The sequence below is a fragment of the Lepidochelys kempii genome, chromosome 6 (genome assembly GCF_965140265.1).
Source record: "Lepidochelys kempii isolate rLepKem1 chromosome 6, rLepKem1.hap2, whole genome shotgun sequence".
Classification (NCBI taxonomy): Eukaryota; Metazoa; Chordata; order Testudines; family Cheloniidae; genus Lepidochelys; species Lepidochelys kempii.
The window spans coordinates 35,881,605-35,909,307 of NC_133261.1; the positions used below are offsets into that span (position 1 = coordinate 35,881,605).

Consider the following 27,703-nt stretch of genomic DNA (forward strand, 5'->3'; position numbering starts at 1 on the left):
ATTAGATTAGTCAGGCATGACTTGCCCTTGGTAAATCCATGCTGACTGTTCCTGATCACTTTTCTCTCCTCTAAGCGCTTCAGAATTGATGCCTTGAGGACTTGCTCCATGATTTTTCCAGGGACTGAGGTGAGGCTGACTGGCCTGTAGTTCCCCAGATCCTCCTACTTCCCTTTTTTAAAGATGGGCACTACATTAGCCTTTTTCCAGTCGTCCTGGACCTCCCCCAATCACCATGAGTTTTCAAAGATAATGGCCAATGGCTCTGCAATCACATCCGCCACCTCCTTTAGCGCTCTCGGATGCAGCGCACCCGGCCCTATGGAGTTGTGCTCGTCCAGCTTTTCTAAATAGTCCCGAACTACTTCTTTCTCCACAGAGGGCTGGTCACCTCCTCCCCATGCTGTGCTGCCCAGTGCAGTAGTCTGGGAGCTGACCTTGTTCGTGAAGACAGAGGCAAAAAAAGCATTGAGTACATTAGCTTTTTCCACATCCTCTGTCACTAGGTTGTCTCCCTCATTCAGTAAGGGGCCCACACTTCCCTTGACTTTCTTCTTGTTGTTAACATACCTGAAGAAACCCTTCTTGTTACTCTTAAAATCTCTTGCTAGCAGCAACTCCAAGTGTGATTTGTCCTTCCTGATTTCACTCCTGCATGCCTGAGCAATTAGCAATTAGCTCAGAAGCATATGAATTGGGTACTTTTTCTTATGTTTGTTTTTCTTTTTGAGACAATAAGGTGATTATAGTTTACTTCCTCATTTTTCTTTTAGCATTAATTACTATTTAGTATTACTGAAAAGGAAACTATTTAATAACTAATCTCAGTGTTCCAGAAATAGCAGTAAAAATCCCGCTTCTCTGAGGTTCAGCTCAGGTTCAGTAATTAACTGCTTTGTCAGACTTGTTATATTCTGTCACAGATTTGCACGTGTTTTGTATTTATTTGCCACAGACTTGGGTGAAAGGAGGGTGCTTGCTCACATCAAGAAGAAGCCAGAAAAGCTGTATTGGCCAGAGTATTAACATACATACTGTGGCTAACATCAGATGCTTGAGGCCTGGTAGTCCTTGTAGGATGAACTTATTGAAAAACACTTCCTCATCTCCCTTCTCCCAAACCTGTGATGAGAGACAGTGATGGGCCCTGAAGAGCCTACCAATTCAATCCCTTATATACACCAATCAAAAAGTGGTCCAGTTACTCTTGCTGAAAGGTTAGGCTGGCCTATGGTGAAGCCTCATTTGACCCAAACTGACTTTTCTGTAATCCATGGAAGAAATGACCTTACGTCCTGCTTTCTCAGAAGCACTAGGGTAAGGGAGGTTGCACAGCATCAATGACATGGAGGGGGGAGATTTTCACAAGTGTCCAAATGACTTAGAAGCCTATGTCCCATTGACTTTCATTTGAGGCACTGAGGACCCTGTCGCTTTTGAACATGAGATGTTCTAAGTCACGTTTTGAAAATTGTACCTACAATTGGTCTACTTTACACAATTGTTCCAACCCTCCAGCAGGACTGTCTACCAGGGAGAGTAGGCCTAAAAAATAGGTAATCCTGCGTGTACTGAAAGGGGGATCTGAAAGGTACCTTGAAAGACTCAGTCCGATGGTGTCCACCCCTAAGCCATTGTTGTAGCTTGTGACCATCACGTGCCCTTTCAGCAGCATCAGCTCTGCACACAAAGAAATTCAGTAATTAAGAGGAACCACTTCTAAGAGCCCTTGGCATGGGAGAGCTGGCGCAACATCTGACTTAGGATGGAGGCCAGAGGCAGGATTCATATGCTCGCTTTTATAGTCACTGGAAAGATGGGTCAGCTATTTTAGAGGCTGATTTGCCCCTTGTCTCCATAAGAACTTCTTGGTGGGGCTGGCAGGCCATGGTGTATCACTGTGGCTTTGCTCCCTTTACCCAGGTTTACTTTGGCTGTCAGGGAAATGCCTTGCTTTTTCTGGCTTCATTGCCCCAGTCAACTAGGGGGCCAGGAAGGCTATGGCACATAGTGGCCTTGCCATGAAGTTGGTGGAAAAACACAGTAAACCATTGTTCCCTTTATGCCTTTCTCTGCTGTCTTGGGCAAACCTGGCCTGTCTTCAGGACTAGACCAAACCGTCCTTGAAGTCTAATTATATCACATCAAAGTGTTGTGTATCTTCAGACATAGGAAACTGACACCAACAGAGATTTTTATTGTATAGATATGATTGTGGAAGTAGGAACTCACAAACTGGCATTGGTTAAAGATTTGTAGGGTTTTTTAATTACTGGATGGATTCAGTTTTAACTAAGTACAATTAGTGGTATAAGATAGATAGCAAGGTTTAAGTCTTGACTAACCTCAGTAGAAGTGTTGTTATAGTTGTCTGATACATGATATGGAAAGTATTAGGAAAAGGAGAATTTGTTTTAGGAATGAATACTTTTTCATCTTCACCTTCATTTTTTTTATGCCCGTCCTGATATCATAATATCAGATTTGAGGGGGAGGTGTCAGGGCTCAGACATGTGACTAGCATGTGACTATTGCTAATGTCTTTCCTTATCCAAGCTATTTCCTTTAATTTTCCTGGTATATTTTATTGGTTTACTTTTATAAAATTGTAATGCTTTTGAAGCTTTCCTCTTTCTCACATTTAATTCTGCATAATCTTGATGCTATTAAAGAATAACTTCCATGTGTATCATTCGTGGGCAGAAATCCCAAAACTGAGTGTCTGAAGTTAGAAGTCTAAATCCATATTTAGGCTTCTAAATATGAGTAGTCAGATTTTCTGGGGGTGATGAGCACACACAAACCCTGTTGAAGCAAATAAGAACTGTGGGAGCGTGGAATCTTTGAAAATGAAGCCATTTATCTTTAGGTGCCTAAATGTGGATTTAAGAGTCTAACTTTAGGCACACAAATTTTGGCCTAGAGCTCTGAAGCATTTGAGTAAATTCTTCGTTAAAAATGATATAATTTTTGCTTCTATTTCTGTACAGATTGAATACTTACTTAAAAAACTCACTGAAGCAATGGGTGCAGGCTCGCATCAAGAACAGTTTGAACATAATAAGAACAGCCTTGGTGCCAATCAAGGTCTTTCTGCATGGGAATTGATTGAGCTTATTGGAAGTGGACAGTTTAGCAAAGGGATGGACCGACAGACGGTATCAATGGCAGTTAATGAGGTCTTTAATGAGCTCATATTAGATGTACTGAAACAGGTAAGAATTGCATGGAGTGAATGTTTGAAAATAGTAGGATGTATGAGTTATTGGATAATGAGATCATTTGCCCATGAATTCTGCTGCCATGAATAACAGTTTCTTTAGCTGATGGCAGCGAACAAGCTCGAGGGCGTCTACTTAGCACTCTGAGAGTTGGTTTCTGTTAGGAGTTTAGTTTTAAAAGAATATATTTTGTAAAACGGAAGCTATGCTATGTAAAAAAGATCTCTTTAACCCCTTCTAGTACTGCAAAGGAGATACTTGTCCTTGGTGAGTTATACTTAGGACCTGAAGGAAAAGTGGCCCTTGTGTTTCTGACTTAAAATATGACCTCTCTTTATACCAGTAATTCATTAGCTAATAGAATAGCTGCAAAATTGTATTTATTAATTCCTAAATTTATGGTAAGTCTTTAATATGTTAAAATATTAATATATTAAATATAAGTATTAATATATTGAAATTTGCAGTTAATTTACAGAAAAAAGCTCTGATAGGTATGTATCAGTATAACTGTGCCCACACAAGGGCGATGCACCGATTTAACTGTATCTGTTCCTAAACTGATGCAGTTAAAACAGCCTATAAATTGTGTAGAAAATGCTATTTAACTCTGCATAATAGAATATGGAGCATTAGTGATTTACTAAGCTGAAGTCAAAGCTAAAAAGTAATGGCTCTGTCTTAAAATTCATAGAATATTTCTGTCAACCTTCTGCTCATTTGGAGTTCCTGTAGAGGGATTGATTACCATTTGGTCAGGGGACTCCTCAGTTGTTCTAGATGTTTCAGAAAGTCCCAGAATGGCTTTAAAGGACTGTATATTTTTAATAGGAAAAATAAATCCTTAAAACCCCAGTGAAGTGTTTTTATTCAGGCAAACTGCATTTACCTAGGGTTCTAATTCACACTCATACGTACTTTATGGGGAACTGTTAGTGGTCTTTGATTGTTTCTCCTTACGAAGAAAGCAAGCAAAGGCCTTTTTTTGGCAGCCCTTCCAAATCCATTCAGAAGAAGTTATCAGAAAATCTTGGAACAGGAAGTTCTTTCAAAATAGCCAAAGAACAATGCAAAGCATCTGTTTTTATTAACTCCTTATTGTTCGTTGGTGGGATGAACTGTTGAGGACAAAACTTTAAGTCATTCTGTTAATACCATTGAACATAATAATTGGCGTCAGCTCAGTCCATCCACTTGAGATTTGAAAGGAAATCTCCGATTTCTTTAGATGTTTCAAATGCTTTCTATCTGATGCTGTGCTGCCTCTCATTGCTGCAGTGTCTTGACTGTCTCCTCTCTTGGTGACTGTGACTTTGTTCGGGGTTGTCTCCCTGCTTCTAAAAAGACTTTTAAAAAAAGTTTTGTTATAACCTAATCTCCTCCCCTTCTGGACAGTCACCAGTCTTTTGGAAAATGGAGTTCACACTTCAATTCAGACGTATTGTAGTATTGATGGAATTAAATTTTTTGTTGTTGCAAATTTGACAATATTGATTTTTATTTTTATTTTTGTGTGTGCAAATATTAACTTTTTATTTTTACAGTTGTGGGAAAGTAAGGGTGGCGTAGGGCTGGGGTTAAGGTTGGGGCACTGAGGACAGCAGAACTGCAGAGTGCTCCAAGCGGCCCAAGACGCCTGGGTGGAAGGCTGTGGTCCTGGCCCACTAGAGCACAGATCCCCCCTGCCAGGGCAGAGAGGAAGATGAATCCCCAACTGAAGGGGAGGCGCTCCTGCTGCTGAACAATTACTGCCCACACACTCCTGGCTGGTGAGTGCGTGAGTGGGGCCACTACAGCCGAGATGCAGAGGGCTCCCTGCCTGGCTCTGGGGCAGGTGATACCTGATCTCTACTGTCACAAGGTGCAGGGGAGGCTGCAGTCCTGGCAGGGCAGAGCAGAGACCCTCAGCCAGGATTCTGAGGGAAAGGAGGAAGAGCCCCTTGCTATGGGGGAAGCCACCCCACTGCTGAATGGCTCCTGCTTGACAGGATGGCAACAGGACAAAAAAACCAAACAAACCCCAAAGCACATAAGAGTTGGGAAAATGAGATTACAGAAATTAGCAGGGGAAATGGGGGAAGCTGTAGTACCCAAAATAACTTTTTAAATTAGTTTTTTTTTAAAAAAAAATTGACTAGCCAATAAATTCAAATGTCTGATAGAACATTCAATCATTTACATCTTTCAACATGCATCCTCTTTCCTGTGGAGCTGTAACCACACTGGATAAAACACAGTAGGTGGGTGCTTCTGTTAAAATTATTGTTAATATAGGTTAATATATCTAATTATGTTTTCATCATTAGATTTCAGTGTTAACAGCTAATTGAGATGAATGGGGGCACACCACTTTGCTTGGAGCCAAATTCTCCTCCCTTGTGCAGGAGTAAATAGGGTTTATATGGAGGACCAATAGAAAATTGAGAGGGATGGAATTCTCCCCATAACCTGGGAAGAATTCACCATGTAGCTGTGTAACTATCTCATGGCTGTTGCCTCATGTTTATGATGTTCTTGGGCAATAGGGAGCTTGAACTGGTCTTTCCCATTTGCTAACAGCAGTATTTGTACCTGGTGTGTTAATCGCATTATTAGAGCTTTGGGGAAGGCTACACTAAGTTCTTCACTCACCCTATACTTGGGTACATTTGGAACTGATAAGAGAGGGAAGTGATGGCCCAGAATAAGGCTTGGGTGAAAGGCAGCTATGGTGAGTCCTTTCTGTGTGGAGGTGAAATGTAGATGCTTAGGATCCTGGGGCCAGTCTATTGGACTCCACCATCACAGATATGTAGCTAGAACAACTGTAGTTTTACATCTTTGACATTTTAATATTTCCTCTGTGTGAAATACAAGCTCTGTTTTGGATCGGGTACTTCTAGACCTCCTTCCCGCACAGAAAAGAAAAGGGAAGTGATCCCCATCTCATTCTGCTTCAAAGCAAAGAGAAATGTGGTATTTCTTTGATTCGATCAATTTTATTTATTTTCCACATAAACTGAACACAGTTTAAGCAAAGAATGACTGCCACATCCCCTGGTTCTTCCTCCTCCTCACCAAGAGACAAAGGATATAAATACATTTCCAAAGAAAGTTAACTAGCTATCTAAAAGGGAAAAAATATGTAAAAAATTCCAATATTATATCGCAAATAGTACTTCCTTACTGCTGGCCTACATGACGTTCGGTCTGCAGTAAATTTAAATAATTAGGTCTAAGATCCCACTAATAGTTCCACTTCCAGGTCAGCTGAGGACAAATCGATCAGACTCATTGCTCTTTATGGAGTCCACCTGCTGTGTGTGGATTGTAAAAAGCGTGGATTGTAAAAGGAAGGAAAGAGGCGCTTGAAATCTTGATGATGATAATTAAGGTTGGGTATTAGGGCATGTCTGTATGGATATTAGTGCACAGCAAGCTACGGTGTAAATCTCGCCTGCCCACTAACTGGCCAGGCGGAACTGCTACCAGGTGCTAAAAGTGTCATTATGGGCGTTGATCTATGTGGTGACAAACTATAGTAGATCAAAGTGCACTGTCCACCCAGCCAGTTAGTGCATGGCAGGCTAGAGCAGGCTGGATTTACACCCAGCTTGCTGTGAGTGAACTGTTCATAGAAACAAGCCCTTGGAGACCCAATGTTTTTTTCTTTTTTTTTAAAGTGGATTGAGTAAAATGTAAGGAAAACTAAAATAGTATGGGTGAAATCCTGGCCCCAGCAAAATCAATGGGAAAACAACTATTGACTTCAGTGGGGTCAGGATTTTGCCCTATGCTCCCCAAATATAGTATACTAGCCAGAAGTATAGTTTTCATTCTCCCTTTCTCAGCCCCACTAATTGAAGTTTCTATCACACTCTCATTGGGATCAGTCCTTTAAAAAAGGCTTTGGTCTTTTTTTGGGTGCAGCTAGATGAGCAAGGCAGCAGAAGGTATTTTAGGAGACAGGAAGAACCACTTCCAGGAGGTGGAAGTTTTCTTATCCCCAGGGTTACGTGTACAGTAGGGGATGGAATATCTAGCTAGAATATCTATCTAGCTCCAGGCCCTACATATACCACTGGGGAGATCTTTTGATGTTAACATTTCACAATGTGATTAAATTAATAAAATCTCTGTCATTAGACATCATGTATGACGTGTCCAGCAGAGTTGTGTGCTAGCACTAGTAACAATAATAATTAATAATAATAAAAAAGGAAGAGTGGTGGTAAAATGTTGTCAAATAGAATCCGGAGAGATTGCAGTATTATTTCCGTTATTTTAAAGATGGTTTTACCATTTGCAAATCGGGGATAAAGGAATCACAAATTACTTTCATGAACTAAGCAACAGGTGATGGAATTGGGAGTTATGAGGAACGGAAATGTGTAAGAATCAACGTTTAGGGCCTGGTCTACTTCATTGGTCTTGGACCATAACCTTAGGGCACACAAGTAAAAGGCAGAGCAGTACAATCGAGGGGACACAATTCAATGGGTCATTCCTTTTTACAGGGTTATATGTTGAAAAAAGGTCACAGAAGGAAAAATTGGACAGAACGTTGGTTTGTGCTAAAACCAAATATTATTTCATATTACGCGAGTGAAGATTTAAAAGACAAAAAAGGAGACATCGTGTTGGATGAAAACTGTTTTGTAGAGGTAAAAATAAATTCAACTCCCTCTAAATATAGAAATTTTAAAATAATCTTTTGTGGTGGACTCCCAGTGTCTATTCAGTGATGGTGGGATATTTGTTCTGTTTTTTTCCTTTTTGCATCAGTAGATCACTCTGTTGGGCTGTCTCTCTTGGTTTTATTTTCATGAAGATCATTTAATGAAACTACTGGAATTTGTACAAATAAGTTCATGAGTGGAAAGCAGTAACAGTAAAAGCTTAACAATTTTATAATGTTTCAGTTTTCCATGAACAGCAGTTTTGCACCTTGATGTAAAATGGCATTTATATCCCAAACTATAAAATATTAAAATTAAATATTTTACTGTTGTAGGCCTTCATAGCCTGTACATGTGACTGACTGGTGCATAGGTGGGATGCGATACTGCAGTGTGGTATTTAGGTTAACTGGAAACTAATACTTTGTTTTCCTTTCCAGTCCTTGCCTGACAAAGATGGGAAGAAATGCCTTTTTCTTATCAAATGCTTAGATAAAAGCTTTGAGATTAGTGCCTCTGATAAAAAGAAGAAGCAGGAGTGGATTCAAGGTAAGGTCTCTTAAATCTTAGTGATGTGAGAGTTAAGGTCCTGCTTCCACAAAGCACTTAAGCATGTGCTTAAGAACAAGATTTTCACAAGTGACTAATGATTTGGGGGTGGTTCCCCTTTGAGTTCCCAAATTGAGACATCTCAAAGGGGCCTGATTTTCAGAACCAGCGAAGCACCAAAATGCTGAAAAATGGGCCTCTTCAAGGTGTCAAATTGAGGCACCCAAAATCACTAGTCCCGTTTGAAAATCTGTGCCGAAGTGCTTTCATAAATTTGATCCTACCAGCAGTTCACTTTCAGTAACTGATTTGCTGCATGTTGTGGGATGGCTAACACACAATGAAAGATGATTTTTATTTGTGCAGCCCAGATAAAATGCTGGCCCTAGAAAATGAAATGTGAGGGAACTATTTTTGACGTTCTATCAGTCAACGTACCCCTGAGAAACAGAGGGATTCTTATCTGGATTAGAAACACTGAGAAAATTGTCTAGGGATGTGGAGAGAAATTTGCAATTGGTTGTCGTTTCCTAAGGCTTTCTCTCTTACAATAATTTACATTCCCACCATCTTAATCTTGCCAATGCACCACCAGAAATTGACACTGGGTATGGAATAATCGGTTAGGGTATTATTGGAACTACTGGACATTCCTCTCTTTGGGATACAGATGATATTGCAATGTGTAGAAAGCCAGCACGCTTTCTTTTTTCATGTTATTAGTTAACTTAATAAGAGAGAGTGGGGATGACGAGAGAGAGTTGTGTGTGATAACAGAGTAGCTGTTTCTCACCCACCCGGGCTATCCAGAGAGTCTTAGCATTTCTCCTAACTGAAGTTCTCTTTTATTGTTGCTTTTCCTTTCAATCACATGGACTCCTTTACAGCCATTCAGACCACTGTAAGCCTCCTGAGGGTTGGCAGCCCTCCACCTCACAAAGAAGCGCGCCAGAAACGGAAAGAATTACGCCAGAAACGGCAAGCTGAGGAAGAGGAATTGGAGCGGCAGATGAAAGAACTCCAAATAGCCAATGAGAACAAGCAGGAGGAATTGGAGACAGTGAGAAAGGTGGGGGCATGTTGTTAGCCTTCAAGCTTTCACATTGCACTGATCAGACCAGAATTTTGCCTAGAGAAGTTTCAATTTGATTGAGATTGAGTTTCTTGAAATATTAGTCTGTTTTACACACATGTGTGCTTTTTGTGCAGGGTCAGGACACCCTGAGTCAGGTTGAGCTATGCTTAGCGCAGGACCCTGGGTGGGCAGAAGGGATGGGAAAGGAGGCAGGCATGCAGCTGTTTCAACCTGGAGTTACTGGCAAATGAGCTAGACCCCAGTTAAGTTAGTGCTGTCTGCAACAGCTCTCTAGAGGCCATTTTGCTGGAGGAACAGAAAGTGCTCTGGGTGTGCCCCCTACGTCAGGGAGAGAGAGGCGTAGAGCAAGGGAAATCACCAGCTGTCCACATAGGGTAGCTTTACAGCACTTTGTGCTATGGATGCATCTCAGAGGGGCTGCACCATGGCCTGGGCATCTAGCCCCTTTAATTAATTAACTAAAGGAGCAGGGTGGAGTTTAACAGAGTTTCCATTAGGGTTTTCTTAGTTTTAATGGATTGCTAAAGTTGCATAGGTGTGGGGTAGCAGGGACTGAGAAAGAGGAAAAAATCCTGCCCCAGCACACTTCCAACAGTATGTGTAAAGTTCAGTTTCCAGAGACATATTGAAATATGCTGCAGAATCCTTGTGTGTGTTTGTAATCCGATTGAAGCAGTTTTGGGCAGATTCACAGCTCAGATAAAGGTATTGACCACATGTACTTTGCTCAAACGCATGTTTTCTCATAAAATTTGCATCGACTTTGCAGAGCAACATGTTCAGACAGCTCGAGTGTGAATATTGGGAGAAAGCTTTAGAAATCCATGTATCTGAAAAGCTCTAAAGATGTGTAAAACTTGGATTAAGGAAGGTTGGCAGAAGGTTCTATGAACAGCACTGAGGAGCATTATGTATTTGCTATTACTATTTGCTATTAACTTGCTGATCACTGCAGATAACAGAGTTGCCCACATCTGTGTGATTGCTCCCCATGAGGCTTGGTGAAAGTTAAAAGATCCATTCTACCTAATTTAAGATTCATGTATCAAAAGCTCTCGCTGTTTTCATTGTAGAAAATGTTTTGTAATTTAAATGTTCTTGGACAAAACTTACAAACCTAGTGAACTTTCCCTTAAATATCATGAGTTATTCTTGGATTTCAACCCCAGCACTTGCCATACCACATCTCAGCTGTTACCGAGAGTGCTTCCTGTCAGGATCCAGCATCACTTCCTTACATCCCAAACCCTGTGCTGTAAAATGAGACAGCTGCCTTTTCCGTTTAAAAAAATTAAATAAGCCAGGGAAATATGTTCTACATTTCCTCAGAAAAGAAGGCATTTCTGTCCCAAAACTACACTGGCCATTTCAGGACTAGTGATAGGCCTACAATCTGATTATCTCATGATCTATCAGTGCTGAAAAAGGGTCTTATACCAATAGAAAGGGGAGATTCCCATCTTCTTAATGGGACACAGGACTTTCCTCTAGCCCTGGTCAATTCAGAGACAACAGACCTTAAATTCATGATGATACATAAACTTCACTTTAGGCCATTTTCAGAAGTTTCAAAAACATGTTAGCCATAACCTCTCTCCCTCTGAGAGCTGGCTTTCACAGGCAGAGATTAAAAAATAGTACTGATTAAAAAAATCAAAATATGTCTAAAGTAGTTTTCTAGAAGATGTGTAGCATGGAGGGAATGTGGGGTGTGGTATAATAGTTTTATTGGCACTCCTTTGGGAAGACCTGTATATATCAAATGAACTCACTTGTGGATTCACAACTCATGAGTAGTTAAGCCATTCAAAACACTCTTGGCTCTCCATCTTCTGTTCTGTGCTTTTCTCCCTCCTGCTATGTTGTTCTTCCATTTTCCACTTCATGCTCCTATTAACTCCTCCCCTCCCCCGGCTCATACTATCTCCAACTACATATACTTTTTATTTTTTTTTTATTATTTGTCAGTAATTTGTGTACTGCCAGTATGTTCCATGCCATACAACGTGTGGAAGGAGACTTGGTCCTTGCCCCACTGTGGTTGCAAGCTATTAAAATTACATTCTTTAGCCATGTAACATGAAAAGCAGAACTGGTCTGCTCGTAACCTTGTCCTACATTTCAGTTGGTTTTGTGTTTCCAGTTAGAGCACGTTTGCCTCATTTCTCATGCACCTTCATAAATAGAAAATATCTGATTTATTACTTATTCTTAAGCTCTTAGAGCAAGATCAGATCCAATTATAAAGTAAACTAGAGTGACTAGACGTAGAGTGCAGAGAGTCACCCAGACTTTGAATCCATTACATGTATGCAATCTGAGGCCCTGATCCTGCAAATACATAGATAAGTTTAACTTTAAACATGTGAGTAGTCCCATTAAGTATTGTGTTTTAAAGTTAAGCTTGTCTGTGTTAGTAGAATATCATTGTTGTCAATTCTTGTGACTTTATCATAAGTCTCATATTTGGAGCTTTTAAAGTCTCAGCTCCTGGAATCATGTGAATATTTTAGAATCTCAGCTTTCATTTAAAAGGTGAATTTTCATCTCTCATGGTTGTGGAGAGAAGCTTAAAAATGTGATCTGAGTGCATGCTATAGGCACAGAAACTAGAAGGCAAATGAAAAGAACCCAAATGTATTACTTTTAGAATCTTGTAATTCTTGTGAGCCTGATTCTTGATTTTTGAACACATCGGTTTGGTAATACTGGGATATGGAGTATTAGTTTCCTGGCCTTGCTCTGAATCTGGTAATAGAAGGTCTTGTTCTGATTTGATTCTTACCCCATAATTTTAAAGGTTTCAGAGTGGTAGCCATGTTAGTCTGTATTAGCAAAAAGAACAAGGAGTACTTGTGGCACCCTAGAGACTAACAAATATATTTGGGCATAAGCTTTCGTGGGCTAAAACCCACTTCATCAGATGCTTGGAGTGGAAAATACAGTAGGAAGATATATATAAACACATAGAGAACATAAAAAGATGGGGGTTGCCATACCAACTCTAATGAGACAAATCAATTAAGGTGGGCTGTTATCAGCAGGAGAAAAAAAACTTTTGTAGTGAGTTACTCATACCTTCTTGTCAGCTGTTTGAAATGGGCCATCCTGATTATCACAACAAAAGGTTTTTTTCTTCTGCTGATAATAGCCCAACTTAATTGATTTGTCTGGTTGGAGTTGCTATGGCAACCTCCATCTTTTCATGTTCTCTCTCTATATATATTTTCCTACTGTATTTTCCACTCCATGCATCTGATGAAATGGGTTTTAGCCCATGAAAGCTTATGCCCAAATAAATTTGTTAGTCTCTAAGGTGCCACAAGTACGCCTCGTTCTTTTTGCATAATTTTAAACATGGATAATGTGCCAAAATGCAATGCCTGCCTTAGCTCATATCTAGTACTCCCTACTGCTATCATTTGTGTAACTTACCAGGCAGCAAAAATCCTGGGCGTTGATTTCTGTTTGCTATAACTTGAGGAGCAGGTGCGCAAGAGGAAGAAACATGGGATTGTTCTCACAGAAGCTGTGTGTTTACTGAATTGTAACTGATTTCTGTGAATCTTGCAGCAGAGATGGCAGCTGGCAAGAGTGTTGAGGCAAGAAGCTCCTTTCAAATAGGTCTGGATGACTCCTTCATCTTAGAGGGTGAAAAGAGAACAAGTTAGGCTAAGACATGAACTCCTGCATTTCCACCAAATGAAAATGTTGTGTATTTGGGGTAGAAGAATTAGCAGCTTTTGATTAGTTAGGAAATTCTTTTAATGGAAAAAGCTACGTAAACATTCCAGGAAACTGAATTGTGCTGGAAAACTTGGAGCTCAGTTTGCATCAGGCTGTGAGCCAGCATGAGTTCAAGGAGAGCTAAAGTGCACTTTGAGAATGGCCTGTGCGCCACTAAATCTTTAGAAGTGGGGGTGAGTTGTTGACATTTGTCTAAAATAACATTTTCTTATGGAATTTTGAGATTCCCCTTAATCTAATTAAAGGATGAACTTTACCCCCATAATGAGGCCAAGCACAAGGCCTATGAACTTGCTTAAGTCTGTGTTTTGTGGTCATAAGTGGGACTTATGTGATGCAGAAGGCCAGCATGTGGTCTGGGTCACATGGCGTAAGTTTCACACAGCGCCCACCATACTTTGTTTACTTCAGTAACTTTTCTGATATCTAATGCCCTTCTATAACTTCCCCAGACCTGAATAATTGTACATATATTTCCTGTTTGAAGGCAGTGTCTGGTGCGGGGGTGTTCTTGGACACGAGGGACAGAAAGCTCAATGAAAAAGTATCTATCCTAAATAAATAGCAGCAAGAATAGGATCCGATCTTTCAAGTGACTTGGCGTGGTGGAGCTTGTCCATCTGGGGCCCCCAGATGTCTACAGGGATCCATATGGATGCAGGGTTTAGCTGGTGCAGACACTTGAAAAATTCTGATCTTAGATTCCAGTTTTTATAAATCTGATTTGTATTTGGCCCCTACATTCATATTGGTGCTCCTTTGTGTTCATTTATCTTAAAAAGGGGGTGGGGGGTGGAGTGAACACGTAAAGTGCCCTTAAATTAGCATATCAGATTTGGATGTTTTTAAGATGTTGCTCCCATTCCTCCAGAACACTTTCAAAGACACTGTTGTAAAACACCTACATTTGGGAACTAAACCTAACACCAAACTTCTCTTGTACTATTTAATACCAAAGTTATTCTTTTTTTCCCTCTTATTGCTTCAGTGCTGGTCAGCCTGATAGTTTTTGTCAGTTACTTGTGTTTGTTGCTGGCTTGCAAAGAAATGAAAGCTATTTAAAATGCGTGTCTTGGCAGCTTTAACAGAGCAGGTGTTGAGTTAGTGAAGCTGCAGGGGAGAAAGAGGAAGTAGAGTAGCAGTTCAAATTTGGGATTTTCAAAAGACAGTAGAAGAGGTAGGTGTCCATCTCCCACTGAAAGGTGATGGGGCCCTAATCCCCTTCGGCACATTTGAGTATCCCAGCCTAAAATGTCAATAAAATATTCTTTCTTTGATAAGATGTTAGTATCTCAAGATACAGATGGGTTTCCAAAAGAGGGGTAATGTGTGAATTAGCTTATTTGAAGGAATTATTTTTGCTTTTAAAAGAAGTGGTGTGAAATTCCTGACTATTGCTTGTACAGCACTGTCCGAGCATTTTACAAATACTAATCCATGCACAAACTTTGTGACGAGATCAGAGATTATCATCCACATTTGTGGAACAGAGATGCAGAGAGGTGAAGAGACTTGCCAAAGGCTGTAGAGGGTGCTAGGGTCAGACTTGGCACTCGATTCTAGTGCCTTTTGTCTCTGTCCTTTGCTCTGACCATGTCCCACTATTATCTTTTCCTTTATAATTTCAAGTGATGGTTATTGGCTCCATTCTTATCAACCCTGTATGATATAACCTTGTGGGTAATCATGTGGATGTTAATGGGACACAGTCAAATTGCATAGATCATTTTCATTTTTTTGCTGCTATACTCCATTATGTTTAATTATCTCATAGAAAAAAATCATTTTCTTATCCTCTGAGACAACTTTGGCTTTGTCAGGTGCTGTGTGGAAATCCTCAGGCCCTTAGAGCTCCTCCCTCAAAGCATCCACTGCAGCCAAGTGTGCAGAGGGGTGAGTCAGAGGCTTCCCACCCTGCACAAAGCCTGTGACCTCCTGTCCTCTTCCTCTATGCCTGGGTATTAGCAGCAGCCAGGAGGAACTGTCCTGCCAACCTCGTGACCTCATCATTCACTCAACTCTGAAATCTAGATTTTTGGATTTTCCCTCTCATTTGCTCTGTTGTCACTGACTTTTGGTCCCACAGGTCAAATTGCAGGGCAAATTCATTCAATTATGTAGAATTTTAGATCAGGGTGGTATTTTGGGGAATGCATATGGGCCCAGAGATAACTCTCTGCTTCTCAGTCAGTTGTTAATTATTGGAAAATTGATTATAAAACAGACACCCCTGTAATATCTGTAAAATCACAAGAAGCGTGTTGTACTCCTGTTGTCCACTCACTCACTGCTGGCTATTGTTCAGTCCCCATACGTGCAGTCGCTATTGCAGGAATCTGCATAGGTTTGCCCAGAGCTAGGTAGGAAATGGGTTTCCCACCTGGTGAGAATTTTCAAGAATTCATTTTAGGACCAAAAAATCGTAAATTTTTATGAACCAAAAACTGGCAACATTTTTGGATTGGGTTAATAGAAATAATTCATTTCAGTTTTTATCTAAATTTTTTTAAACTATAAATTAAATTTAAAAACAGGAAGCCATTTTGAAGTGAAAAACAACTTTTTTGTTTTGAAACGAGGCATTTGGACAATTCTGAAAACTCACCTTTTCGTGCAAACAGTTTTTGTGCTGATGAACTGGCATTTACAAAAAAATTAATTTGAAAAAATTCCCGACTAACTGTAGTGCCACCCACAGTTTTTTGAGTGAGATGCCCATTTGTATGAATGGGAGCTGAGAACGTTGTTTCCATCTAGTACGTGAGATTGGATGGGAGGAGGTTTCATGGATGGTACCAGGTAAACAGACTGACTGAAGGTCAGTGAACCACTTCTGGTCAGCCTGTGGTTAGCATGTAATCCATGCAGGTGTGAGATAACTGTCTCTTACACTCTTTTACATGGTGTTTTTCTTTGTACAGCAACTGGAAGAAGCAGCTGCTCGAGCTGCAGTAGAAGAGAAGAAACGTCTTCAGACTCAAATGGAACTGCAAGACCGATTCAGTCTGGAGCTAGCGAGAGAGAAAATGGTGAGTGTTGGGATAGTCAAAAACATTTTGAATTTCCTCAGTGAGCTGTGTTTCCACCATGACAATCATAGGCTTTTGCTGAATGGATTCCAAACATGTTTTAAATGGTGGCATACCAGAGTAGATATACTGTATCCTGATTTGTGGTGCATTCATTTTGAATAATCATCTACAGATTGATGATGTTTGTACAATTCTGGGACAACATGAATTGTAGTAGTTGAGTGAAAAGTGTGTTTCTTTGTGCTTTAAACAGTCAAATCTATTCTTAATTCTAAATAATTTTATTAAAATAGAATTTTAAGAGCTTTGTGATTATAAAGATAATAGTGCTTAGCACTTATATTGTAGTTTTAGCTGTAGCTCTCAAAAGTTTAGATGAGGAACCCATGGCTGACAGAGGTTCCTTGTTAAAGGTCACAAAAATGAATCCGTGGCAAAGTTAATACAGAACCCAGCTTTCCTAATTCCATGCTGCTTTCCTTAAAATACATCTGCTATCCCTAAAGCCCTAATTATTACATAGCACATATCTACCTATTAAACTTTAGAAGCAACATGTCTTACATCACAGCCTTGTAATGCTGGCTCGCAGTTAGTAAATCAGATCCCAGGATGAATTTTATCATAATTTTTCATCAGGGGCTTTGTCTTGAATAAAAGGTTATATTACTAAAGTTATCCACTGAAAATAAAGGACAAGTGTTGATTGTCACTCAGATGCTTCTTTGCATAAAGTCTTGGGGCATAAAGCTATTGTGCTAATCCAGTGATGGGATGGCCGTGCACGTGGGAGGGGGTGGGCTCCGTTCTGGAAAATGACCTTGTTTGCTGGAGCAACAGAGGCTTGAGATAGCTGTGGAAGCAGCATGCTTAATAGCTGCAGGAGAGGAAATGCCTTTATGGTAGTCAAAAGCAAGCCCCCTTAGCTGGTTAAGGAATGACTGTAATGAGCATTGAAGCATGTCCTACCTGGTCTTCAACAATGAGGTTCAGGGTCATGGCTTGGTGCCAAGAGTAAGACATAGTAGCTAAGTTTCAAACAGTGACTGGAGGGAAACTTAGATGTTTGTCTCCTGCTTTACCTTCATTGCTCTCTTCCCTCAGCCTTTCACCTTGCTAAAGGGGTGAGACAGCCTTCTACAACTAGTACTTTCTTCTTCCCAGACTGTCCAATGACCATAGCTTCCAGCTCTGCATGACACATGGTGAGAATGGGGAGCCCAGCAGAGGAACAGCTGTGCAGCAGTTCTGTCAATTGTGCTTGGTTCCGTGCTCTGGCCATGTGTTAAAAGAGGGATTGAGAGATCTGAAGGAGAGGGGGTGTGGAGCATTCCCATTAGTCTGGCATGGCTGGAGGAGTGGCAGGCAGTTGTCGTCTTTGTCTCTTTCCTTGATTTCCATAGTTCTTCTGCTTTCTCTGCATAGCCAACACCCTTTGCTGTGGCTTTCTCTCTGCTCCTTTGATTTCTCTGCTTTTCCAGCCCCACATGCACTCCCATACCCACAACTGCCCCTGCACCACTCTTCACTGCCTATCACTCTGGACTTCACAGTGTGAAATTTACTAAGGGGTTGTCTATACACTGCTGTTGAACTAGTTTAAAATTGTATGTGGACTCTTTTGTCTGTATAATACTGGTTCCAGTCGTTTAGCTTGTGCCTATAACTTGCCTGACCTGAGCCAGGCTTAAACCACTCTAAGAGCATCCCCACAAAGTTGTAGCTATTTAACTAAGCCAATATGAAACCACACCGTTAGTTATGAAGCTACAACTCTGGGTGTAGACCAGGCCTAAGTGTAACTACGACATCCTGCTGTGTGGACAGCACAGAGGGTAGAGAAGGTAAGCGTCCTGGGAAGAGTACAAGTAGAGGAGCTGGGGAAGTGAGCTGCATGTGAGAATCCTGCTTGAGGTGGGAAACTTGGCAAGTTTAGTGAAAAGGTTCTTTCTCTGAAAATGGAAGATCCTTGAGGGCTCCATCCTGGGCAAAGAAAAGCCCACTACTGTCATGGGGATACTGAGCTAAGGTGTGTCTTCACTTTATGTTGTCAGGTAAGACAGCAAATGGAAGAGCAGGTTGCTCAGAAATCGTCTGAACTTAAACAGTATTTGCAGAGAGTATGTGAACTCGAAGAAATGTATAAAGAGCTACAGGAAGCCTTGGAGGATGAGAAACAGGCACGTCAAGATGAAGAGACCGTAAGGAAACTTCAAGCCAGGTGTGGTTTTTAGTCTTATGGTAGCAGTGGAAGTAAATCGATAAAACCATTCCTGACAGGCATGGTCTAGGTTTACTTTGTCCTGCCTCAGTGCAGGGGCCTGGACTTGATGACCTCCTGAGATCCCTTCCAGCCCTGCATTTCTCTGATTCTAGGATATCCGAGAGGAGGCTTAGGGGTGAGGTGAGGGATTGAGGTGCTGCTATCCACTGGGCTCTCTCAGATACTATAAGCGCGAGGAATTTACAAATACATAGTAGTGATTAATAATTGTTGTGATATTTATTAAGATATCAAAGCTGAATGTAGTAGATACATTGGGGGTATAGAACAGATCTGGATGTTTGAGTATTGGACACTTGTCTTTAAGGCCTAAACATTCAAACGTGACTAATGCTTTTGGCTGTCTCAGTTTTTGGGTTCCCAACATGACGCTGTAAAGAGGCCTGACTTTCAGGTGTGGTGCTCTGCACTTTCAGACAATCAGGCCCCTTTTCGTGTGTGTCCACTTTGGCACCAACAATGTGAAGTCACTTCTGAAAATGGAGCCCTGCATGTGTACTATTTTACTATTACATGTTTTCACAAAGCAATAATTATCCAATTTTCATATCAACTTGTATTTTATCCCGAATTAATTTTATACTGATAATGGAAAATGGCTGCACTTTCATTTTCTACTGTGGGTTTCAATCCTCCCTGCTAGTGACAACTTTATGTTCCCCGTTTTTCGTGTGGTTTCTTAGTGTTGGGTAGTTACACTATAGGCTGAAATAACTCCCTGAACAGCATTTTTTGTGATTGCGTTGTTTGTGCTCTTGAGTGACTGGTATGGGTTCTAATGTGTGTAAAAACTCCTCCCTTTCCCGTGCTTTCCAAGTTAATCATCAGAAAGTAATGTGCTTGATCGCCTTGCGTGTTAGCATGCATGTGCTAGATAATGGATTAGACGTAGTTTTCAAATACAGTGCTGTAGTCATCACAATCTCCTCTCTAGGTTACTGGAGGAAGAGTCAGCAAAGAGAGCTGACCTGGAAAAATGGCACTTGCAGCAGCAGCAGACCATTCTGATGACAGAAGCAGAGAAGCAAGAGTTAGAGACCCAGAGGATCATAAAGGAACAGGCTCTTCAAGTCGCTATGCAACAATTGGAACAGCTTGAACTAGAAAGGAAGCAGGCACTTGACCAGTATGAGGTAAATTACTTTGTGCCACCTGTGTTCCTAATCTGCCTAATGCCAGGTGTTCAATGAGAGCCAAATTAAAACAAATTTAGGGGTTGGTAATGGGATACTGTGCCTCTTTAATTCATGTGTATGCATTTGAATCCAGCCCAAGACAAAAAGTTATCTCCAGCTTTTTTCAGTGGCCTCTATGGTGCATGTTATGGCCCCGTCACTTCACAACTTAGACTTCATAATCTTTGATGTATTTTATCCTCTCTGTGAAAAAGGGAACTGCTTTTATTCCCATTGTATGGATGGGGAACTGAGGCCCAGTGTCATACAGAGCAGGGAATTGAACCCATGTCTCCTGACTCCCAGGCTAACAAGGACCATCCTGCCTCTCATGCGAGAGCTTCAGTCCAGTTCCCCAGGTTAAGTGTCGATATTGCACGAACCACCAGCACAGCTAGCACTAATCGAGAGCCCCGTCGGCAGTCAGAGGATGACAAGTAATGATTACAGGGACTGGATTGTCCTCTGACCCCTAGAACTGGCCTTTCTGTGCATAGTTGGGTGACACACAATGGCTTGATTCTCAGGCCAACTTGCTTTCTTGATGGTGTTGCAAGGAACACATTAACATTAAACCATGCAAGCCGGGACATTCAGAGGCAAAGACGAAGTGGTTCTGATCCCCTTATTGTGATTGTACCTCAGCCATACCCAGTTGTGTCTGGGAATGTTACAGAACATCGAATTGTTCTGGGGGGTTGAAGTTGAGTGAAATAATGGGTGCACCCCCTCACGAGAGGAAAGTGAAATTAAGAAGTGCAATATCTTGAACAGATAATTTCCAAGGATCTCTTAGACTTACATAATTAGGGCTAAGTGTGACATTGCCTTGGGAGTTGCTTGATTTTCTGATAACACTTGAGCCATCTTTGATTACACATGCACAGGTATGTACATCCATAAACAAAACCACATTCCTACTCCAACTAGCAGCCTGCCAAAACCAGATTTAAATCTAACAACTCTAAACTTTAAGCTACTTGTTACTTTTTTTAAAATTAGTGCAAATATTTTAAATATTTAACAAGGTTTCTTTAAATATTCAGATTTCTGATTACATAGTCTGACCTTTCCTTTACAAATTGGGCCTCTACGAATTGTCTGGCATTGATTCAAAAGGCCAGCTGAGATTAGAGGAAGGAAGGCTAGGTCTTTAGGCTTCCATTTCACCCATTCATTCTGGTGCTCTCAATTTGTTCATGTTCCCCCAATACCCTGACAAACGTTCCAGGATGCTTGAACTGCCTTGCATGTGCCCAAGACGAACACTCTCCTCACAGAGTGTCACTCTATGAAGTTACTGATTAGCGTACGATGGACTCTCAGGGGCATGACCATTCAGTAATGGTCTTAGCCCACAAACAGAAACCTCTTGCTCCGTGGAAATTGTTCGCCCTGCAAGTGTCACTTCAGCCCTACCTCTGCTAGTGCAGAATATCTTTCTAAACTCTGTTCCCCCAATTGACAGCATTATAAGCTAGACTAAAATATTTTGTTATGTACTTCACTGTAATCCCTATGAGCTTTAGTCATGAACCAGGACCTCACTGTGCTGTGCACACTGTACAAACAACAAAAAAATGGTCCACACCCCCCCTCCACCCCCCAAAAAGCTTACCCTCTAAGGATAAGATGTAAGGATTATAAATGGAGACACAGACATATGGGGGAGTACAAGGACATAACGAGGTATACGTGGTCAGCATGCTAAGCAGTGGTCTTGGCATATTGTCAAGTTTCTTTGTAGGCATTATGCAAAGGTGGATAACAAGATGGCTTTGCACGTGTTTATGTGGAGCTCCTCTCCAGCGTGAGGAGTAGCGTGGGTGAAAGTACAAAGATGCTTGTTTGAAATTCAGCATGTAGGCAGTGGAGGCTGGCTGGCATCATGGGCTGACCAGAGGCCGGTGCTGACAGCTCGATAGCAAATTGGGGATAGGCTGTGAAGGGCTTGGAAAGTGAAGACAAGCAGATTATGTTTGGTGCGATAGATAACAGGGAGCCACTGGAGGTACACAGAGAAGGGTGATGTGGGCAGAATAACAGGCTAGGAAATTATCTTTGCTGCAACATTCTGAATGGATATGAGTGGGGCAAGATTGCATTTGTCCAGGCAAGAGAGAAGGATGTGGTAGTAATCAAGACATGAGGTGGTGGCATGGATGGATAGGAAAGGGCATAATAGAGCAATATTAAGCAGAAAAAATAATCAGCAAGATTTAGACATAGCCCAGATGTGAAGACCTAGACAGAGGTGTGAATTGAAGATAATGTCCAGGCTGTGGGCATGCAGGGTGGTGCTGTTGTCTCCAAAGTGATAGAGAAAAGAGGTGGCAAGGAGCTCTTGGTTGGGGAGGGGGAATATTAAGAGCTATGTGTTTTAACCATATTCAGTCATCAGTTCAAGCTCGACATCCGTGAGGAGATGTGGGGGAGAGAGGCTGAGAAGTCAGTTTGGAGAGGAGACAGGTCTGGAGCAGTGAGGCAGATCTGTGAGTTGTGGCGCAGAGATGGTAGTTGAATTTGTTTGCAGATAGGATTACTCGGAGATAAGGTGTAAGGGGAGAAGAGAAGGAGACCAAGGACAACACCCTGTGGAGAGGATGAGGAGGATCCCCAGAAGCAAAGGACAAATTGAAAGAGCAATTAGTGAGGTGGGAGGAGAAGCAAGACAGGGTCATGGAAGCCAAAGGAGGACAAAATTTCAAGATGAGCCTGGTTGACTGTGTCAAAGGCAGCTGACAGGTCAAGGAGGATGAGGATGGAGTACTGTTTATTAGCTTTAGCTAGGAAGAGAGAGATCATTAAAGACTCTGACTTGAGACTAATTGAGTTGACTGGTAAAGAATTGTTCTCAAAAAGTGAGTGGTCCTAGTTGAACTGACGACAAAGGATGTTTTAACTGGCTTTTGTGGGAGTTAATCAGTCTCTGAAAGGGGAGGTTTGAAAGAGAGTTTCATCTTCCTGTATATTTTGTGTGTTGTATCTGGAATAGGCCAGAGCCTTTTAATATTTTTAAATGTGCTGCATCTTGTTTCAGGGAGTCAAAAAGAAGTTGGAACTTGCAGCTAACAAGACCAAGAGCTGGAAAGATAAAGTAGCTCATCATGAAGGATTAATTCGATTAATAGAACCAGGTGCGTAATCAGTACAGAAAATACAAATTAACAGATGTGTCCAAGAAAGGACTCGGAGCTCCTGCCTGACTTATCCAGGGCAGCCTTTCCCTTTAGCTCATCAGGTATCACTGCCACCTGCAAATACCACATTTTAAAATAAGCACATTGAATAAAGAGGGACCCTGCAGAATCTGGGGGCTGTGGTTTTTCTGACTCAACATATAGTGCATTGAGAAATTGGAGTGGATTGTGCAAAATCTTTAAATGATTTTGAGAACAAAGATTATACCACAGTTTCACGTTATCCTCCATTTCTTTGCTGCGGAGCCAAGTAAACAGTGTCAATATGAAGTATTAGAAGGGTACTGTCAGCATTGACAGCCTTAGAGCCATCTGATCTCCCTGCCAGCTCCTTTCTTGTGAAAACAAAATTTCAGTTGATCAGATTCCTGCTCTAGCAAAAGCTACGCCATTGGTTGGAGCAGGATTGGGCCCTGAGCTACTCAAAGAATAAGGGTCTTAGTGCTTTTCTACCTCCTGAACAGTCAGCCAGGAGAGGGGAAGCACAATGCCCAGGGCTTGTTAATTTTGCTAAGAGGCTAGACATTCAGTACTATGGTAACTCTTAAGACTTCGCTATCCTCAGTGATGTATTAAACAAACAAACAAAAATAATGCTTAGGGAGCTTTTTTAGGTTGAGCCTTTTCAAACTTGTTCACATTCTTAAAATCCTAAAAATCTGTTTACAATATATGTGTGTGAAAAAGTTACTTCTAGGGCTAGCTCAAGTTAGTTTTGTTATTTAGGGTGGGTAATACAGGAAATAAATAGCAAAAACATGGAATAAACCACTTCCTTGTTTACATTAACAAGCTCAGCCAAGACAGTCTAAGACCTCTAGTCCAATGAGCGTGTATTCAGTGCATGTGCAAGGGATAGAAAAAAGTGGCATCTCAATCCTGGGCCCTGGAGCAACCCCAGCACTTCTCTATTAGCTGGGGACTGCTGGAACATGGAGGCTACCCAACCAGGTCCCCTTTCTCTTGGGGACATTCCTGATAGCTACATCTGTTCTGTGCCACATGGAGATTTCCCATTGACAGGAGGCAGCTTAAGGTAGTTTTGCAATGCCTTAGTGCTGCCGAGAATCCTTGGTGGGACTAAGGGTTTGGCCCAAGGTTTCTACAGACACAGGGAAGGGGTGCTGTAGATCAGCCATAAGTCTAGGGAAAAAGCCTCTGTTACTCATAGTATTATTTCTATTACCCAACTGCCTAGGAGCCCTAGTCATGGTCCAGAACTCTTCTGTGCTAGGCGTTATACAGATACAGAACAAAAAGATTGTCCCTGCCCCCAAAAGAGATTATACTAAGAGATTGGTCAATTGTGCCACAGGCATGGACAATTACAAAGAGATGGCTGGTGTCCTAAAGGAAGGGAGAAAATCTTGGCAAAGGTGACAGAAGTCAGTGGTTGTGGGTTTCGGACACATATACAGATGCACTTCTTGTAGTAGTAGACACGTAAATTGTGTTAAGTCGTGCCAGGTATTGTGAAAAAAGGAACTTGGTGAATGGAATGGGATTATGAACTTGTGCAAGAAGTGCATATAGAAGGTAACCATGGATTTTTAAAAACTGGTTACCTTCCTCTAGCCAACAGACGTTCGTTACCGCACGGCTTGTTGTACTGACTCTAGCTGTGCTCCATTTAGCCTGATGTAGCAAACAGTAATTTCACCTATGGAAAAATGTCTATTTTATATCAAATATTATAATGTCTTTCAGGGTCTAAGAATCCTCACTTAATTACTAACTGGGGACCAGCAGCCTTCACTCAAGCTGAACTTGAGCAAAGAGAAAAGAGCTGGAAGGGGAAAAAGGCCACTTCTGAGTAATGAAGGCAGCTGAAATCTCACTGAACAGCAATAAAATATTTGATCATGCCATTTTATACTTCAAATATGGCTTACTGCTTGTAATGATTGAGTATGTTCAAAGCAACACATTCTGCAAATGCTATCTACAAAGGGATCTTTTATCATAACTGTATACAGGAGCTGTCATGTCTGCAATTTTCCCTCCAACACTTAGCTTCCAGAAACTGTTTTATTTATATGGAAAACATTATCCAATCTCTCAGTTGCAGATTTTTATTTAAATAATAATTTTGTTAATAGAATACTTACTAAAAATGTTATGACATAACACTGTGACTGCATTTGATAGGTTAAGTACTGTTATTTCTAGTGTTTCTAAAGTGAGGGAACTGCTTGCCTATGTCTTTATACAGGCAGTATCATTTAAAACAAGTGGGACCCATATTCTGAGAGCAACCCCACTTCTCTTCCCACTGCCAATCATAGTCTCCTTTTGCCCTTCATTTCATCTCCTCCACTGGACACGTAGGACATGTCTACACTGCAATTGGCTCAGACTCGAGCCTAACCCTCTACACACAAATCATGCTACCCCAGGGTCCCAACTTGAGTCAAGCTGGGACCCAGCCTTCAAACCCTATTGCTTTACAGTGTAGATGCAGTCCCACTGGACTTATGCTTGAGGAATCTGGCAAAAATATTCCTTGAGCCAGTCAAGTATTCCCACACTGCACCATGAACAAAGGGCTAAAGCAAGCACATGTTAGAAGTCTGGGGTCTGGGTAGTTGGACTCTGCCTTGGATCATGAAGTATCCATGGTGGAACCCAGATTTCAACAATTTCTAGTATGCACTCGAGCCCAAGGCTTGATAACTAAATTTCTTCTAACCCTGAGCTTATATTGCAGTGGAGACATACCCTTAATTTCCTCTTTGTGGCTCTGTTACTATACAGTGACCCCTAGGCTGGGTTCTCTTTGCACTGATGCATCTGAGTCAGCACTGTATGACCTGACAGCTCTCTGTGGACCACCACTGTGTACTTCATAATCACATTTTGAGAAGCACTGGTCTAACACAATTGGGAAAAGCAGCACTCCGGGATCATGGCCGTAGTGCAATCTCTGTGTGGAAAAGCAGCTGCCGCCCCAGCTGTCCTAAAGCTTATGTCTTCAGTTCGTGTACTTTGGTTAAAGTCTTTTTAAAAGACCTCCACTCATGATTTAAAGACATTCTATTCTTCAAACAAATCATGGGCTTGATTCAGAAATTAGTGGATGAGGTTCTTTGGCCTGCATTATACTAGAAGTCAGCCTAGCTGATCAGAGTAGTCCCTTTAAGCCTTAAAATCTGTATGGCAGGTACAGTCTCCAGCTGGAGGAGACATACTTCCACCTGTCTACCTGTTAGGACTAACATGCCTGCACTCAGGGCAGCTAGTCCCTCACACTGCTGCAGCCACATTCTGTTTTTAGTACATGGGGAGAGTAGCGCTCTGAGCTGGCAACAACAGCCCCAGCTTGAAGTGTAGCCTCAAGAACTATTATGAAACAGGTGAGATGCTAAAAACTGTTTATGAACCAGGTTCCACCAATCAAGGAAGAGAAAAAATTAATTTGATTTTTTGTTCTTTTAATCCTATAATTGGGATGAAAACTTAATTAACCCAGCATTCCAATGCCACCCTCACCTAGTATTATTACCTTTAAATAACAAAACAAAAACCTTTGTCACTGATCGCTATGAATCTATCCCATTATACTAAAAACATTCAAAGAACTCTAGCACGGGATGGGTCTTGCAGCGGGGAAAGCCATTTGTTTCAAAGTAATATACTACATGATTTTGCTTTGTAGACATTCCCCCACAGACGTCAGTCAATTCCTGAGAAATCTTTCCCCAAATGCGCACTATGCCCCACACTGAGTAGCAGCTACCCATGTGTAGGGTCTGCCAATCAACTTTTGATTTGCACCACTATGAAATGTACAGTTCTCAACTTCTAATTTTTAGTGCAACTAAATGTTAAATTATTGCATAGTTAAATATGAAAATGAATGTTTTAGATTGATAACCATATATTTGTGTACAGAACAGTATTACTAAGTGATTCAGTAAAATAACAAGTAGAAACTGTACAATGTTGAACAAAACCATCCTTCAGAACTGGAACTCATCTGTTTTTATTTGCTGGAGACTCAGAAGTGTCTGATTTCAGATCCCCCGGTGTTTATGGGTGGTTATATTTTTATACTAATTAATTGAACTCATTGTTTCAATAAATGGAGATACAGATTTGAGTGCTAGCACATCCTAGAATTTCGTATTTGTAATTACTGTACAGTAAACTAATATTTCTTTTAGTTTGCTGCTAAGCTACTACTTGGACTATAATGGTTTACATAAGAATGTGCTAATACTATCATAGCTATACATTTTTAAACTGGTAAAGGAAGAGCTGGAAAAGTGTACCTTACAATCATCTCCCTACCCTTTTTTTTTTGGCATGAAGGTGTATTGGGCTAATTCATTTTCTGCTGTCTTTTTTTTTTTTTTTAAACTTGTTCAAAATATTTTAAGGAAATACCAAATGATGCAGACTTTTTTACTGTTCTTTAGAATTGGCTTTTTAATAAAATAATTAAAAAAAGTTATTTACACTTTGAGATGAACTTGTACACTTTTCTTTGGCTTCTTGGAATGAGAAATGGTCTGTGTGCAACAGCACATTTATTGTACTGAGCAAATAACCACATGGAAAAAACAATTTAGTCATTCAAGCTAGTGACCACGTTCAGAGACTGTCCACACTCAGAGCTCAGGATCCTTTGGGCTTTGGATCAGGCTATAAGCACCAAAACAATTTTAGGGACCTTGTATGAAATTTGTTGTAGCCCTTGTCTTTGCAGTGGTTTAATTTGTCAACACTACTCTGCACAAAG

At 41.0% G+C, this 27,703-nt stretch overlaps 1 protein-coding gene across 4 annotated transcripts in view; it reads left to right on the plus strand.

Moving 5' to 3' along the window:
- The window catches only part of SWAP70 (switching B cell complex subunit SWAP70), a 56,496-nt gene extending 29,069 nt beyond the window's left edge, over nucleotides 1-27,427 (plus strand). For all 4 annotated transcript variants that reach the window (XM_073347550.1, XM_073347551.1, XM_073347552.1 and 1 more), the window contains 9 exons: nucleotides 2,991-3,215; nucleotides 7,718-7,864; nucleotides 8,320-8,428; nucleotides 9,316-9,497; nucleotides 16,193-16,300; nucleotides 18,358-18,524; nucleotides 19,522-19,720; nucleotides 22,803-22,899; nucleotides 24,670-27,427. In XM_073347550.1, the coding sequence (XP_073203651.1) occupies nucleotides 2,991-3,215; nucleotides 7,718-7,864; nucleotides 8,320-8,428; nucleotides 9,316-9,497; nucleotides 16,193-16,300; nucleotides 18,358-18,524; nucleotides 19,522-19,720; nucleotides 22,803-22,899; nucleotides 24,670-24,779 (1,344 nt within the window). In that variant the 3' untranslated portion in view covers nucleotides 24,780-27,427. The remainder of the gene's footprint in view (nucleotides 1-2,990; nucleotides 3,216-7,717; nucleotides 7,865-8,319; nucleotides 8,429-9,315; nucleotides 9,498-16,192; nucleotides 16,301-18,357; nucleotides 18,525-19,521; nucleotides 19,721-22,802; nucleotides 22,900-24,669) is intronic.
- The last annotated feature ends 276 nt before the right edge of the window (nucleotides 27,428-27,703 follow it).